This window comes from Odontomachus brunneus, unplaced genomic scaffold (genome assembly GCF_010583005.1).
Source record: "Odontomachus brunneus isolate Ranch 3 - 2012 unplaced genomic scaffold, Obru_v1 Obru_scaffold_008, whole genome shotgun sequence".
Taxonomy (NCBI): domain Eukaryota; kingdom Metazoa; phylum Arthropoda; class Insecta; order Hymenoptera; family Formicidae; genus Odontomachus; species Odontomachus brunneus.
Window position 1 is genome coordinate 671,828 of NW_022639458.1, and position 16,196 is coordinate 688,023.

The 16,196-nt window shown below is 38.0% G+C and overlaps 1 protein-coding gene across 3 annotated transcripts; it reads right to left on the reverse strand.

The window, feature by feature from the left end:
* Nucleotides 1-460: 460 nt before the first annotated feature.
* On the reverse strand, nt 461-15,944 carry LOC116854099 (extracellular signal-regulated kinase 2). 3 transcript variants are annotated; one of them, XR_004380090.1, is made up of 12 exons: nt 15,632-15,944; nt 13,414-13,633; nt 13,183-13,313; nt 12,094-12,269; nt 9,778-9,917; nt 9,463-9,655; nt 7,055-7,195; nt 6,599-6,696; nt 6,054-6,191; nt 4,630-4,826; nt 4,184-4,502; nt 2,532-2,590 (listed from the first exon to the last, which is right to left on the reverse strand). XR_004380090.1 is itself a non-coding variant. In XM_032835685.1 (11 exons), the coding sequence occupies exons 1-11, from the start codon at nt 15,719-15,721 to the stop codon at nt 1,892-1,894; spliced, it is 2,223 nt and encodes a 740-aa protein (XP_032691576.1). In that variant the 5' UTR covers nt 15,722-15,944; the 3' UTR covers nt 461-1,891. The 3 variants fall into 3 exon arrangements, 2 of the variants coding, with proteins under 2 accessions (XP_032691576.1, XP_032691577.1); XM_032835685.1 differs by lacking the exon at nt 4,184-4,502 and having other exon boundaries at nt 461-2,590; XM_032835686.1 differs by lacking the exon at nt 2,532-2,590 and having other exon boundaries at nt 3,336-4,502.
* Nucleotides 15,945-16,196: the final 252 nt, after the last annotated feature.

The following is a 16,196-nucleotide window of genomic DNA, read 5'->3' on the forward strand; positions in this document are numbered from 1 at the left end:
GAGAGAGAGAGAGAGAGAGAGAGAGAGAGAGAGAGAGAGAGAGAGAGAGGGAGAGAGAGAGACACACAAAGAGGTCTCTTCGGACTCTCTGTCCGTTCTATCGAATCAGACACGGAGTTTGCACTCGCCAATAGCGCAATTATTTGCCGAATCGCACAGCAATCGGATTCGAATAAATTCGAGTGCAATTGACAGAGCAATATTCATGCGCGTATATTTCACTTGTAAATGCATCCGTGTAACAAAGTAAAGTCTGGATTAAAAATGATTTCGCATTAACAATTAAACGTCAAATGGGAGAGACGTCGAAATATTTAACGAGACCGCTCTTTATGTACATATCAAATATGCTTGTAATTAAACGTATTAAAATCGAATGGAAAATTAATGATTGAATCGTCGATCGTTTTCGGACCGATAATTTCGTCGAAGAAAATGCAACGCGAATATGCCTCCGATTATTGTTAAAAACTTTATTCGCACACGCCACCTATAGTACACCAGAGTCGAACGCTGTTTAAGCGTCATTGCACAAATAGTGTATCGCGACGAAAATATATGATACAATTAAATTTGTACATTGAGGCGACGGTCTGACACGATGGCCGGTGTGTATAATATACGTGCATGTCACGTTCGCCAACGCGTCCCGCGTCGGACATATAAATAAAATGTCGTAGAAAAATGTGTGTCACGCGCTCCGCTGTGGCCCCGCCGTGTATCGACTCTAAGTATATCATCTATGCACTCCTAAGTTTACCTTTACGTCCTAAGCTTCTACGTATTTCTCGGATTTCCACGGGCTGATCTCTGCGGAGAAGTCCCGCGCGATTTCCGTCTTGCGTCTTATATTTTCCGTTTGCTTATCGGAAATTGATGTCTCCCGTTTGCGGGACAAGAGAGACTCGGTTATCCATCTTATTGTCGTATTTTTGTTATCAAGAGTGCGAGAGCGAGATAAATAGATAGACAGGTAGATAGATAGGCCAGGAGACAGAGAGAGAAGGAGAGTATTTGTATATATGTCCGAAACGCTTATCGCTCACATTTTGTGTCCCGGTATTTTATGTCGTATAAAAAATGAGGTAGTCGTAGCCTTAGAAACAAAGACAGAGATAGGGAGAGAGAGAGAGAGGGAGGGAGAGGGAGAGAGAGAGAGAGAGAGAGAGAGAGAGAGAGATCGTATTTGCTATCGAACTTCTTAGGCCGGAGCCGCGAAAATCATCGATTACCCCGTGGGAAGCGTTGAGCGCGCGACACGATCAGTAGAGTTAATTATGCATTTGCATTCTGCAAAATTTGCTTATTTACTTAGGAACTATATGCTGTTGGCGTGCGCGAGGCGGCTTGCTTCCGGGATGAGCAAACGAACTCCGAGAAGAGAGATCATCCACGGATGAACGTGTGCTTTTTATCGGATGTTGATTTCCTCGATTCTATTTTCATGTTGAACACAGCCGCACGTCTACTATTCTACTCTCATCAAAACTTCCGCTATAAAAACTACTTCTCACGTTGCGGAGTGTAGAAATCGTACAGATAAATATATAAAAATAAATAAATAATAAATCCTTCACCGAATACACACGTTCCAATTACACCGAGGGATTTCTCGTCGGAATAAGTATGGACATTTTCTAGTGATTTTGCGTGTCGAGAGAGCTCAAGCCGCCGATTTATCCCGCAGTGTGCAAAAGGGAAAGAAATCCTCCGGACATTCCATTGTACACGTGAAGAGATCCTCATTGACCAGAAAAAAGAAAACAAAATCGTATACACGTGTTCAGATTCTCCACGCTCTCGTCTCGTTGAAAAACAAAGCGACCACTGTTCAGCATTTATTCCGCTCTAATTGTCGCTCTTTGTCCCGAGAAACGCCCCCACCGCGCGCTCACCACCCAATAGTCCCATTGCAAAGATCCTTGTAGACCGACGCGGCTATTACGCCGTGCTTCTGACTACGACTATCCAGGAATCTCGATCTGTCGCACGTGGGCGATTTTCGCTGGACGACGCAGCCAGCGTCGACGCTGTGTCTCTGCTGTAACTTGCTGCCGCCTTGACCGCGTACTTGAGCACGATGATTACTGGTTATATCGACGTCTGCGAAGATGCACGACCTGTCGACGAGGTTGCCTCTACTACCAGCGACTTGGGAGGCAACTCTATTTCGTGTTCGTGAGTGTTGCTGCGCCGGCAACGGCATCGTCTGGTTCAGATAGTCGCGGATGGCCTGCTGATGGTGGCTGATGGACGGCGACTCCGGATTGCTGAGGTAGCCGCCATTCATGGTTTTGACGAAGTGTCGTGTAACGTTGCTAGGCAATGTTGAGGTCGACGTGACCATTGCTGATCTCTGTTTGAGACTCTTGGGATTGTTGCTGATTCTAGTTGGCTTCGCCGGCATCGTTCTGGGCCGCTCGTCGCCGCGGCAATTCACGGATGTCGAAACGAAAGGTCGCGACTGTTGAACGAGGACTTGCTGTTGATGATGATGATAATGTTGCTGTTGCTGCTGTTGGCAAGCCCTTCGAAACTTCACGCGAGGTACCGATGTCGCTAATTGATTCGATCTGCCTCCGGCGCCGTACTGAAATTCAAATATCCAGCGGGAACGTCAAACGCAATGAAATCGCGATCACGACACGTACATGGAAAGAGATAAAAAGAGTAATGTAGAGAAAGAAAAAGAAAGAGAGAAAGAGAAAGAAGCGTATGTGTCGATTACGACCTTGATGTGCGGCAATTAGCGGGTTTATTCGTGACAAGAGTGCAAAAGCGGATGAGCGGACAATACGGGTAATATCCGCAATAATAGCGCACATTTAACGGGAAATCCGAGCTCGCGTTCGTAAGCATTTCATCGTTGACATTCATCGAACGTCCATCGGAGTCGCTCGTTTTCCCACCGGAAATGTGTTGCGGTGGCGGTAAGGTTATTTGCATATTTCATGCCATGAGAATGATTATTCCCAATGACATATGTGTAATTAAAAACGGCTAAGCAAGATAATAATTGTGAACAAAAATACAATATTTCGTCATAATGCACGAAGAAAATGTTCTACTATAGTAGAAATTTTAACAAAATTTTTGTAATTTCTTGAGTCATAAAATTATGACAAGTTATTTTATGTTTAAAAATTACTATTTTTTTATGTTATGCATGTTTTCCTATAAAATTATTATAATTACTTAAATGCTTATATCGTATACCTTAGGTAGATCATCAAATTTACTATAATAATTTATAATCTCTAATAATTTATATACTATAATTATAGTTTAGCTTTATACAGAAACATTGTAAAAAAAAGTATAATTTTAACCTAATTTTTACTACGATATTTTCTCGCAATGTAGAAATATTCATATACATAAATATACAATAAACAAGTACATGCACTACACATGATATGCTAAACTTTTGACGCGCAGCAAAGGTGTTTCATTTTCTTAAGTGAAACATTCACTTTCGTCATTTCAAATAGTAATATTTTTACCATTATTCCGAATAAAAATGCCGTCACCTTTCACTCGTTTTAAATGAGACTGCACTCCAAGAAATTTTAAGAGTAGGTACTATAGTATTAATATGTATGATGAGTGACTTTACATTTATATAGTTACTATTGCTGGTTTGCAAAACAACAAAGACATATAGTTCGCATGTGAGAAATGTATAATTTATAATCTTAGTGAAATTGACCATTTTCTTTCTTTAATCAGTATATAGATATATCCGACGTAGAGAACTAGAAATTATGTTGGTTGAAATTTTGACTAACTCGAGTAGCACATATCTGTTAATGCGCTGCCAGTGTCTCCATTTGGATAATGCGATCAAAATTTTTTACACAAGTGCACTCATGCGACAGAGAGTATTAGCGTCAGATATGAAATGCATCTACGTACAGTCAGTCGTCGCGCCACCGAGATAAGTATGACAAACTACATCATCAACTCTCACTCTCCATCTACCCTCTCCATTTCTACGCGTGCACGTCGACAAGCCGAGGAAACATTTGCGTTTATTCTCATGGTGATAATGCAACCTCGGAAAGGACACCAGTGTTTTCTCAGTGGCTAATAATTAATGCAACAACACAACGATGTGCTGCAACGAGTGATATTCGAGTCATAAATTCACGTGTTGCCGTAAATCCGTTTTGCGAAAATTTACCTCTCATCGTCGCTTTCACGCATTTCGACGGATTAGAAGTTCCTCGCCACTTTGTTTAGCAACTAATCAAGCGAAAGTTTTCATTAATAGTTTCCTTACAAGTGAATAACGAGCGTGGTGCGAAACGATGTGCATAAATTGAGGATGCATGCATATATACTATACTTGTGTATGTGTATATGTGTGTATGTATATATGTGTGTGTAAGTATGAGTGTAGGGTGGGTAGGTGAGTGCGTGCGTGCGTGCATGTGTATGTGTGTAAGATGCACGGATGAGTGGTTACAGTACCTAAATGCAAATCCCACGCGACACGTAGCCTGCAATAACAGAATCCACTGTTTACCTTTCTACGTAATGCAAATCGCAACAAGGAAAGCGGCCGGCAAAGAGAGCACACAGCCGGAGAGAGAAAAAGAAAGAATTAGAAAATAGCGTTGCACTTACCATTGCTATCTCATCTGATTGTATGGATCGTTGGGACTTGGACAACTGAAGCTGCTGTTGTTGTTGTTGCTGTTGTTGCTGCTGCTGCTGCTGCTGGTGATGATTAAGGTAGTAACAACTTTTCGCCGTTGTTGCAGGTAAGCTTCCCAGACTGCCGTTCGTTAAATTGTAGGTGTATTGTGTCGCTACGTTTTTAACTATCGATTGATCACAGATATAAAAACTGATAATTATTAGGATCGACAAATCTGGCTTTTAATATTACAGGGATGTATTGAAAAATATAGTGTCTATTTATTCCTCTAATATTAATAGATTTCTATATTATATCATAATGAAAACTGAATGAAAAATAAATGAAAATAATTTATATTGGCATATATTAGCATTATAGCTTTTAGTTGCTTTTAATTAAACGGCTATTGATGTCTTGAGGAATTTTGTTAAGCGCAAATCGATGCGAAGTTGACAGAATAATAGATGGTTGAGAAGAAACGTGGAAAAGTATGAATTATACGTAGTTTAAGATAGTTCTATCACTGAGTGCCTTATTTTCAATAACGTATCAAGGGAACTACTCATACATTTGCTTTTTATTGCTGTATTTTGAAAACAAAAGGTCAATAATTTTGAAATTTATGTAAAATGTTTATATATTAGATTTTAATATCATAGTAGTTTTTCATTAAAATCTTACATGTAGTTTAAAAAATATTAAAAATACAAATTAAAAATAGCATGTCAGCTTGAAGAAATATATATAAAAAGCAGTGGCGTAGCCAGGAGGGCTGAGGGGGCTGCAGCCCCTCCCGAAATTAATTTTCGGGGTTACGCTAACTGTGAGACAAATTTTTTTGAATGACCTTTTTCTTGCTCGTCAAAAATAAAAAGTGCAAACCCCCCGAAACTTTTTTCTAACTACGTCATTGATAAAAAGTGTCAATTTTAGTTGCAAATATTTTAATTCTCGAATAGTCAATTTTTTTCTAATCGCACGAGCAGTTACATACTATTTTACTATGTATAATGTAAGATTTGATTTCATCAAATCAAATTCATTCTCATGAAACTCGTTTTCAAGTTAATACAACTTGAAGAAGAAAGCGAAGGAGACTTTTGCACAGGTCAATCAGAACTTCACATATTCTCTTGTGATATGATCGTGTATATCATGCAGAATTACATAAGTGAGCGCTCGTTTCTCCGAGGTTGATCGTGAGAATCGGAGAGATCTGTTTTCTTAGATTCCTAGTCGGATTGTTTGTTTTACCAGAAACTTTTGAATCACGTGGCGCTTAGAATAAGAAACCGCATTACCACCGTGAGCGAGTTTCATTCGAAGTTGAATCATATGTACATGACTTGAGTTAAATAGTTGGATAGAGCGAGGATTAAAGAAAACATCATTATTACAAGATCCTTACCGTTCTGCCGGGAATTCGTTAAGGTTTCCTCCACCGGCGTCTCCGCGGAGGCATTAATTATTCGTGCTTTCGTAACTCGCACAATATCGTCGCCTTGAGGCGGTCTGATTGTCTTCTTATTTGGCAATGAGGAGTACGCTGGAAAAAGAAACAAAAATACATAATATTATATGTGAAGTATATCGAATAAAAAAGCTCAGTTTCAAAGATATGCAAATTTTCCTGCACGAATTACGATCGAGTCAAATTGAACAAATAACAAATGGAAATGGAAAACCTAGAAATTAATATACAGTAAAAGCTTAATAAAATTCGAATGTTGTTTTATGTATGATATAAATGTATAATATGATTTCCTGTATGTATAATATATTTGTTCAATTACCAAACGGTTGATCAAACTGCACACGACAAATAATTTTATACACTTCTGGCTATAATATTAAATAAATCAAATACAAACAGATGCTTTACGTATTCGGTTGATTTGTTTTACGCGAGAGTAAAAAATTTTTTTCAACATATTCGTTCAATATATATCTTACCGGTGGTTGCGTCACCTTGGCCAATCACCAGATTACCCTTACCACCAGTGGTTTCCTTTCTGATGCTCTCGGACAATCGTCGCAGTCTGGATCTTGACCTGCGAGATAATCGTTGACCTGACGAAAATTGTTATCACACGTAATATACGATATATGCAAACGCATATTCCCCGATAATTATCTGTTGAATATCTCCATCATGTTTGAAAGTAAAACTAAAAAATGAGTAGGAGCCTTTGAATAAATTGTAATGTACATGCGCGTAGTTGCCGCCTACACGCCCGGAGAGTGCGGAATGAAATTCACTGATGAGTTTTAAATTTGGATAAAATTGCAGTCGCTGACACTCAGTTGCCTCATTTGCAAAAATGCGACAGAAGCGCATTTTACTCGCGCAATATGCGACTTCTTATTATGTGAAATAATAATCGTCTACGTGCGAATAAATATGCTCACATGTTTTTGTGCTTGCGATGCTTATCGTCCATCATCGCGTAAAGCTTATTTCTGTACTCGTCGACCGAGAGCTGCACATCATCACTCAGCAATGGCACAACGCTGGAGCCCCTCTCCGGTTCGTTTCCCCTTCTGTGAAAGCTATCGAAACGAGAATTACTCTAATTAAATATTCATTTGGCGGACGGCCATTAAGTGCCACATTGCTTTGTTTCAATTTCGACGGGCTCCTTCGAGCGCCATGTAAACTCGCTTCTCTGTTCGATTAAATAGACGAACTGTGTAATATGAGCTGCAGGAAAATAGCTGAAGCGCATAATTTTTGTTGGAAAAAGCTCGAAGGAAAATCCACTCGAGAGAAACACAGACTTCCTTCCGCGAATACTCGTACAATGAAACGCGCAAATTTCCGTATCATTTCCGCCGTTTGTTTGAAAGCTACTTTCTCATTGCGCGTCCAGATATCGAAAATCAATAGATTCCGCGTGTGACTGCCACGCAAATGAAGTAAAGGATAATAAAGATCGGCGAATTTTTATCATTACGTCGGCCGCGCGAGCTACCGACCGCGTCCACTGACAAAGTAACGAATGCATGTGAACCACGGACGCGTGGGGCATAGGACAGAATAATGAACGGGATGGCGGTTCTTTGTGACGTCGCGCGAAACCGCATGGAAATTTCACACCTCCGGAAAAACGATGATTGCCTGCGTTTCGTGAGATGCGGACGATAAATCGTCAACACTTGTCACTTGCCAAGGAAGAACAATCGAAGAAAGCTCGCGGGCGACGATTCTTTCACAATTCCTCGACGACAATAGAGGTTGAAGAGAATATTACTCATATCTCAAAAATAATGAACTAATTTTGAAAAAACTAGAGGTTAATCTATATTACTTGTAAATATAATAACAAATAATTTGACATTGATTCCAAGTCGCGATCAAAAGTTGTCCTACTTTAATGTATAAGCCCAGCAAATATGATCAAATTATACTTCTAATGTTAATAATGAGTTATTAATACGTCATTTAAGAGAGAACATTCCAATATATATATATATACATACACACACGCACGCACGCACGCACGCACGCACGCACGCACGCACACAGGGTGAGGCGATAAATATTTTTTAATCCATGTAGTCTAAAGGAAAATTTGTGTAATCAAATAGCATAGTACAAAGAGGGCTATAATAGGGCGACAATAACTTTTGTCCAGGTGGAGCACTTTAGAAATATCAAGGTCACCTTTATTTTTTAAATAGAATCGATGTATTTTGTTTCCATCATATGATAGAAAGGCTCAAAACAAGTTAAAACATATAACACAAGATCATTGAACAAGATTAAAAGTAAAAAAGCTATAAAAAAAAGTACAGATACAACGTGCACGATTGACTGATTTTCATTTTATTTTTATTTTATTTTATTTTATTTTATTATTAGTTCTATTATTAGTTTTGTCCTGAAAACTTGCTAATATAAGAAATGCTAAGATGTCTTTCAACAGTGTTTATTTTCCATTGAAATGATACAATCTCAATGAAGATCTTAATAAAGTTATTTTCCATTGAAATGATACCATCTCAATGAAGATAGATACTTCAAGGAAAGAAAACAAATGAGGAAAGGAAACAAACTTTGAAGAACATCTTAATATGTTCACAGGATATCATAAACATAAATATGAACAGAATTAGTTCACCAGATTTGACAATACTGGATTTCTTTATATGGGGAACCCTAAAGAACATGGTCTATAAAACCGGACCAACTATACTTCAACACGTGCAAGGACGAATTATTACAGCCTGTACGTCAATAACTCCCGACGTTATTAGAAGAGCGAGTCAATGAATAATCAGAAGAATCCAATGTTGCATTAATAATGATGGTCATTATTTCGAACATCTTTTATAAACGTAAGATTCACTTAATATGAAAAACGTATTTTTTATCGCTTTTTTAGTTTTAATCTTGTTCAATGATCTTGTGTGATATATTTTGAACTTGTTTTGAGTCTTTCTATCATATGATGGAAACAAAACATATCGATTCCATTTAAAAAAATGAAGGTAACCTTGATATCTCTAAATTGCCTCCATCTGGACAAAAGTCATTATCGCCATATTGTAGTCCTCTTTGTACTATTTGGTTACACAAATTTTTCTTTGGACTACACTGATTAAAAAAATATTTAAGATGGTAATAGTTATTGCCTCACCCTGTATATAATAAATTTTTATACGAAAAATAGAAATATTAGCGTATTCCTAATTTCCAGTGACTTATTGCAGAGACTGTAATACCGGTAATACATTCTTAATTTCACGGGATTAAGATTTTCGAATGAGATTCGCGCGTCGTCCTTAATGCGGTAATTATAATAAATGCGACTCACTCGGCGACGTAGGGGTGCTCCAGTGCCTCGACGGCGGTAAACCGTTGGGTGGGGTTGAAGACTATTAAATTGCTGATAAGGTCCAAAGCTTTCTCCGACACTTCCGGCAACAAATCCTTCAGAGCTCGTCTCGGTCCGTTGGGCATCTTCTCCAACAAATTGGTTCCGTAACCGGCGCTAACCGATATTAGATCTGAAAAAGAAAACAGTCAGAAACATCCTTTCTTCTCTCCTTTTTTCACCTCCTCTGTTCTTTTCTTCTTCTCTTTTTTCTCTCTTTTTTACTGCTATCAAGGCATACACGAGAAAAGTTACCTTCATCTGTCGGCGGAGGTAGAGTCACCATTATTCTCTCTACTTGGTTTATCGTCGATGAGCCGGGGAAGAGTGGTTTCCCGAGCAGCATTTCGCCGAGAATACAGCCTAAGGACCACATATCTATTCCCTTTGTGTACCTGAGAACATTTGTATTGTCGTAGATAGAATACGATCCCGACGGTCACTCGATGAAAAGTATCTGCTTCAGGAGACTAGTTCTCCAATCGGAGTAGTTACGTTGAAATTAGTGTACCCGAGAGGTACAAGTGAGCACACACAGAATCGAGATATAGAACATGTACATCAACGTTATTCGAGTTACACGTTATCGAGCTAATTAACGCGTTTTTCATCGTGCTAATTAACTGAAATAATATCTACAAGGATGGAATTATTCTATGAATTAGTCGACAATTGTGATTGTTAAACTCCGCGTGTCATACTCATTAGTAACTAAAATAATCTATTACAATGATCTCATAAAGTGAATCTGTAAAAATGTCCCTGATTGAATCAATGAAAAAACTATTTCACTAATAATTAGTGATTGTTCACTGATTTTCATTGAAAACACTCACTTTATTGCTGCGTCTTATACTGAGGTAACACAAATCTATGAGAATACATGCGAGGATGTCAATGCTCATCGAGTACGTTAGAGTTTGCCCAACGCGGCGATTCCCAAAATCGTTCGTGTCAAGGAAATGCCGATTGGAAATGAAGATAAGGGAGTTGATTGTGTATCTCTGTCGAATGTTCTCACTTCTCGCACTTTCATGTTATATGAAAAAGGACGCGCGATTGGCTATAGTAAAAATGAAAATGCGAAATCGCTATGTTCACGGGAACAGAAAGTGAAATATTACGCACGTGAATATGGAGGAATTGCAGTTGTTCTTTTTGAAATTGGCATAAGATTTATTAATTCTTCTATTAGCTATAGAATTGCTATTTTAGGTAACCTAAAACATAAAAATATTACATGATATGTGGAAAAATAAGATTATAAAAGCTATATATATATGCATGCATATAGATATATTTTATAAAAAAAGTATAATTTAAAAAGAATTTATTAATTATTTATATACTTAATCTATATAATTTCTTAAATGTATCATTTGAGATGTCGAATGGGTCTTGAGTATCCTTTAAAATGTTCTTCTTATTACATTAAAATTTTTTAAAATTTTATTATCATCATCCTCATTTTCATCCATAAAGAAAAAGAATATAATCCATAATTGTTATGATGCTTTAGAGGTTACGAAAATATTAATATATTTTTCACCTTTGAATACGTTTCACATTTTGGCTGCGTTACAATATTTGTTGCAGCACTGAAAATCTGTAGTTCATGTTATATATATTATAGATTTTCAATACTGATAAATATTGAAATGCGGTCTTCATGCGACATAATTCGACATGGAATTTTTTGCTGAGGAATATCACGTGAGGAATATTGCATTTTCACTATGATAAAAGCGAAAGCTCACTTTTATGATTTTGACTAGGTTTCATGATACATAATCGACCCTAAGGAGCGAGACGCGTTTTGTCTTTCTTTTGTCTTTTTGTTGTCTTTGTTTTGTCGCTTTTGTATAATTACTTCTAATTGATGAGAGTTAATCTCTCTGTCAGAATACCTCGGATTTTACTCAATTATGCATTATATTATCCTCAGCAGCTTTGTAAATTAACATAGTAGATTAACTTCTTAGTTATGAACTTTCGATAACTCCAAGGGTTTACGCTGTTATGCCCACGTTTGGGCACAGCAGCGTAAACCCTTAAACTGTGTTAAGATTGTGAGTAACAAGTTAGAAGTTGAGAGCTCAATGAGTTCGTACCGCCGAATCGCGGTTGTCCACGTGTCTATCAAATAGTTCAGGTGAACATCTGCAATCGCTTTAAACTTGAGATCACTCAATTTTGATTAACCCTTTTGACAGGCTTTAGAATCAATATTGCGGGTGACGATTGCAATTTGTCAAATGAAAAAAACTAACAAATATCAAGTTTAGCAATGTTTTCAGTTTAACAAGTTAACGTTTACAAAGAAAACAAAATATTTTTTATTGCAAAGAGATAACGTTTTAAAGTGGAAATTTTATGGTGCGTGTGAATTTCTTGTTTATCCTCTTTTTCTCCCTCTTTTTTTCTCTCTCTCTCTTCTCCTCTCTGTCTCTTTTTATTCAAAAAATGTTCGGACGCAAAAGATCATAAATGTATCGGAAAAAAATAAACCGACAACGGCGCGAGAACACGCAAAAGGGAGTGCGTAAGTCAAATAAACGTCTATGAACGTACCTCTTTGAAGCTATGAGAATTTCTGGCGCACGATACCACCGAGTGGCGACATAGCCCGTCAAAGTTGGATCGCTTCCAGCCTCACCGTCACCCTCGCCGATCTGCGTTACCGAACGTGCCAGTCCGAAGTCCGCAATTTTGCAATGGCATTGTGCATTCAGAAGCACGTTGGATGGCTGCAATAACAGGATAGCACGAACTCAACACACAACGGCACACGCCTTCCCCGCGATAGCACGAAACATGATGAAAAATTTGTACAATAATGAAATCGCGAGTATGAAAATTATGGAAACGCGAACCATTTCTCTCTTTTTCTCATAAATATGAAAATGAGAAGTATCTCTAACGGTCGTGCACTGAAAGAATGTACGTGAAATTAGAATTGAAATGCGAAATTTTTTCCAAAGACCTTTTCTCTTCGTACTGGGAAAGAAAATTAATTCTCAATCTCACAAAAATTATAATAATTTCCAACTCTACAATTTTATGATCTTTATATCCTTCTAATAAAAAAAGTTACAGTATGCATATAAGGTTATTATTAAAAATAGAATATTTATTACAAACATGGGTTTCTTTTTCATTTCACTTATTATCACAATTTTCGATAACTGTTAATCAATGGCTTAATGTATTTTTAATAATTATTTTAGTATGCAGTTGTACACATAAAGAATATTATATCTTTTTTTTCATTTAAATTATTTTCAATTTTACTATGTTTCTAGTGCAAAAAAAATGAACTGTCAATAAGGTGTAAGAGAAATATTATTGACAGTTTATTTCTTTTGTACCACTAGCGACATGATAAGATTGAAAATAATTTAAATAAAGAAAAAATATAATATTCTTAATAGCATATTTTTAATAGCATAGTTCTTGAGATATAGGTATGAGATAAAAGGATAATCAGTTACTTCGAAATGTCGACCTATTTCTCTGTTACAAAATTCTATAATAATTTTTATTATTACATTTTCTCCGTGTAATTCCAAATATCAAACACTTCTCTCTCAGTGCGAGATTTCAGAAACACACATGATAAGAAAAGTTTTTCAATTGCAGTGTATTGGTGCAAAAACTTACCTTCAGATCCCTGTGGATAACGTTGCCCGAGTGTATGTACTTGATCGCCTTAAAAAGTTGGTACATGATAAAGATCTTGTGGATATCTTTGAGGATATTGCCGCGCTTGATGACGTTGTGCAGGTCAGTTTCTGGGAAAATACGGAGCGGAACGAATTTCATGGTATAAATAAGAATCTACGTGACAATTTCGTGTGCGTGAATCTCCTTCTTCGGATCGTTAAAACTCACCCATGTACTCGAAAACCAGATAAATGTCCCGGTCGTTGTTCGCCTTGTGCAGCCCAATCAACCTGATGATGTTCTCGTGATTGGCGAACGACAACAGGAACATTATCTCACGGAACGTACGTTGTGCGTCCGTCTTATTCCGGAAAGCATCGAAGATCTTTTTCACCGCGACCGTGTCTTGTCTTTTCTTTTCGATCGCCTTCCATACTATACCGTAAGCCTGCGTGAAAGATCAACGCTTTTATTATAGTTGTTCCTATCGTCATTGATAGGACATTTCTACATTGCAAATAAAATAATCAAGTCTCTCAAGGCAAATTTCGCTGCGCAAATCGAGTGAAAATCGAATAAAAATCGAGTTAGATCGAAAATTCAACATGAGAATTTGAACTACGAAATTTAGTTAACAAGAAAAACTTTTAACAAAATTGAAGCGTAGCTGTATGTACAATATAAATGTTTATTCCACCAAAAAGTTGATATAATGCGTGACAGGGATAATTTTATCTCTGATTGGAAGGTTCAGCAAATCAAGCGATAAATAATATGTAAAATAATATATATGGCTTTATGATTGCCACAATTTCAATTTAGTTTAATTAAACCAAGTTTTGACTAATCTACATTTCATTTTGCATAAACAAGACATTAAAAAAAGACTAAAATTTGGCCGAGGGAATCAATTAGTTCGCCATATACAACCCTAAGTTTTTTTAATTCATCCAATATTCGAAATGTTCCCATGAATCTGTATTCTTTAGCATAAAATAATACAAAGGCATGTTCATATCTTGTCTCTATATTTTGCAATTGTGGTTTGCGATCCCTTAAACCTCCAACATCTTCGACATCTTGAGAAGAAACAAATCCGTTGGCACACATCACGTGTATCAACGGGCTTCTCGTCTACAAGATGTTCTTACATAAATCTCTCTTATGTGCCTTGTTCTTTTGTCGTTCGTCATGCGTGATATCGCGACATTAGATTCGCGAATTACGAATCATGCATTTCATCATTCCAACGAAGTATCAGGAAAGAAAGGACGGTTTTTACCCGCACGATCGGAATTATCTCGACCGAGCATTGATCACGCCATCAAATACAAGCGCAAGCGATGCGCATGAATATTGCATTACCCTAATTTGCATTGCACGCTCGCGGGTCATTGCAACGTAAATGAGAGACCGCCTTGCAAACGCATTGTCAAATCGCCCGCGTAAATATACGGCTGGCAAAAATCGACTTATAACGACGACACGGCGCGCGCGATCCGTTCGTCATCGTTGCGACGGCGACGACGGCGACGGCTTTTAACCGCATCGTTATTGATTGTCCCCGGCAACTTAAGTTCTCCTAACGAGGCAGATAGCTGCGACGATTATTGATATGCCGCGTGGGAACACCGGACAAAAGTCGCGTTATATAGTAACGCGAAGTTTTTTATCGCCATATTTTAATATACGCGTGTCTCGTTATCTCTTTCAAAGGAGCGCACGAACATCTTTAAAGATGCGAGGACTTAAGGATACGAAAATTTAAATGTAACGTTATGATAATACAACATGAAGAAAGTATGACCTGTGGAAGATCAGTCGTGGTTCTTTGGTGCGGCTGCCAACTAGAATAATTCACGGATGTATCTCGTTGTGAAACAAATTTTTATTTGCCAGTCATACTGAAGAAGCGCGATTAGGTTCTTACAGACTACAATCTCTGCATGTTAGATTATTTATATAGAGATCTTTATATATATAGATCTTATATATATATATAGATCTTTATTTATATAGAGATCTTTTACATGTATTTGTATGTACATGTATTTACATCTTTTACATGTATTTACATGTATTTGTATGTATTTGAATATTTTATTTAAATTTTGATCTATAGAGATATTTAAAAATTTAAATCTTTTATTTTGAAAATCTTCGAAATTTTTATCTTTGAATATTTAAAAAAATTCAAAACTTTTTATCATATGCAGAAATAAAATGGAATAATAAAATTAAAAAAAAAATGTTGCTGTATCGACATGCGCATGCAATTACACATTGTAATTTTCCCTTACATTCCAATTTACTTCACTTCTACTTCGCACTGACAGATTTGAAACAAAATCGCGTAATCACACGATTTATTATCATCACGCAGGACCCGCAAATTCCTTCTGACGAGTCATAAGAAGGGATGAGCAACAAATGGAGAATGAGTTACCCCTTTGCCGAGGCGTCGCACGATGTCGTACTGTTTGCTGATGTGCTCGTCAATCTCGGAGACCTTCTCGGCAGCCTTCTTCTCCGACATCGTCGCGACGGCGGCGGCGGCGGCGTCGGCGGCGACGGCGACGGAGACGGCGGAGACGGCCGGAGCTCGGGAGATCCGCCGAGGGTCCGGTGCCGACAACACCAGAGAGAGAAGTTTTCAGGTGGACGCGGAAGGTGCGAGTTGTCGCGACGCAATCACATCTTCGCTCATCTCCGCCAAGCGAGCCGCGGCGCGAGCAGCTTTTTTTCATGCGGCCTTTGACACGAATGCGCACCTGTGTGTTTACGGAATTGACGGGAGTTGCCGAGGCAACCGTGTCCACATCGTCGCCGCCGACCCACGGCTACCAACGATGTCGCGTGACATCGTTCGCGGAAGCGGGTGGTACTCCTCGACCACCCGGTAGAAGCATAAAACCAACACTCTTGCATTTCGCACACGAGAATATGCATGTGCGTTCGAGTGTGTGCGCGCTTTTTCCAATTTTTTATTTGAGACAAAACGAGTGGAGAGC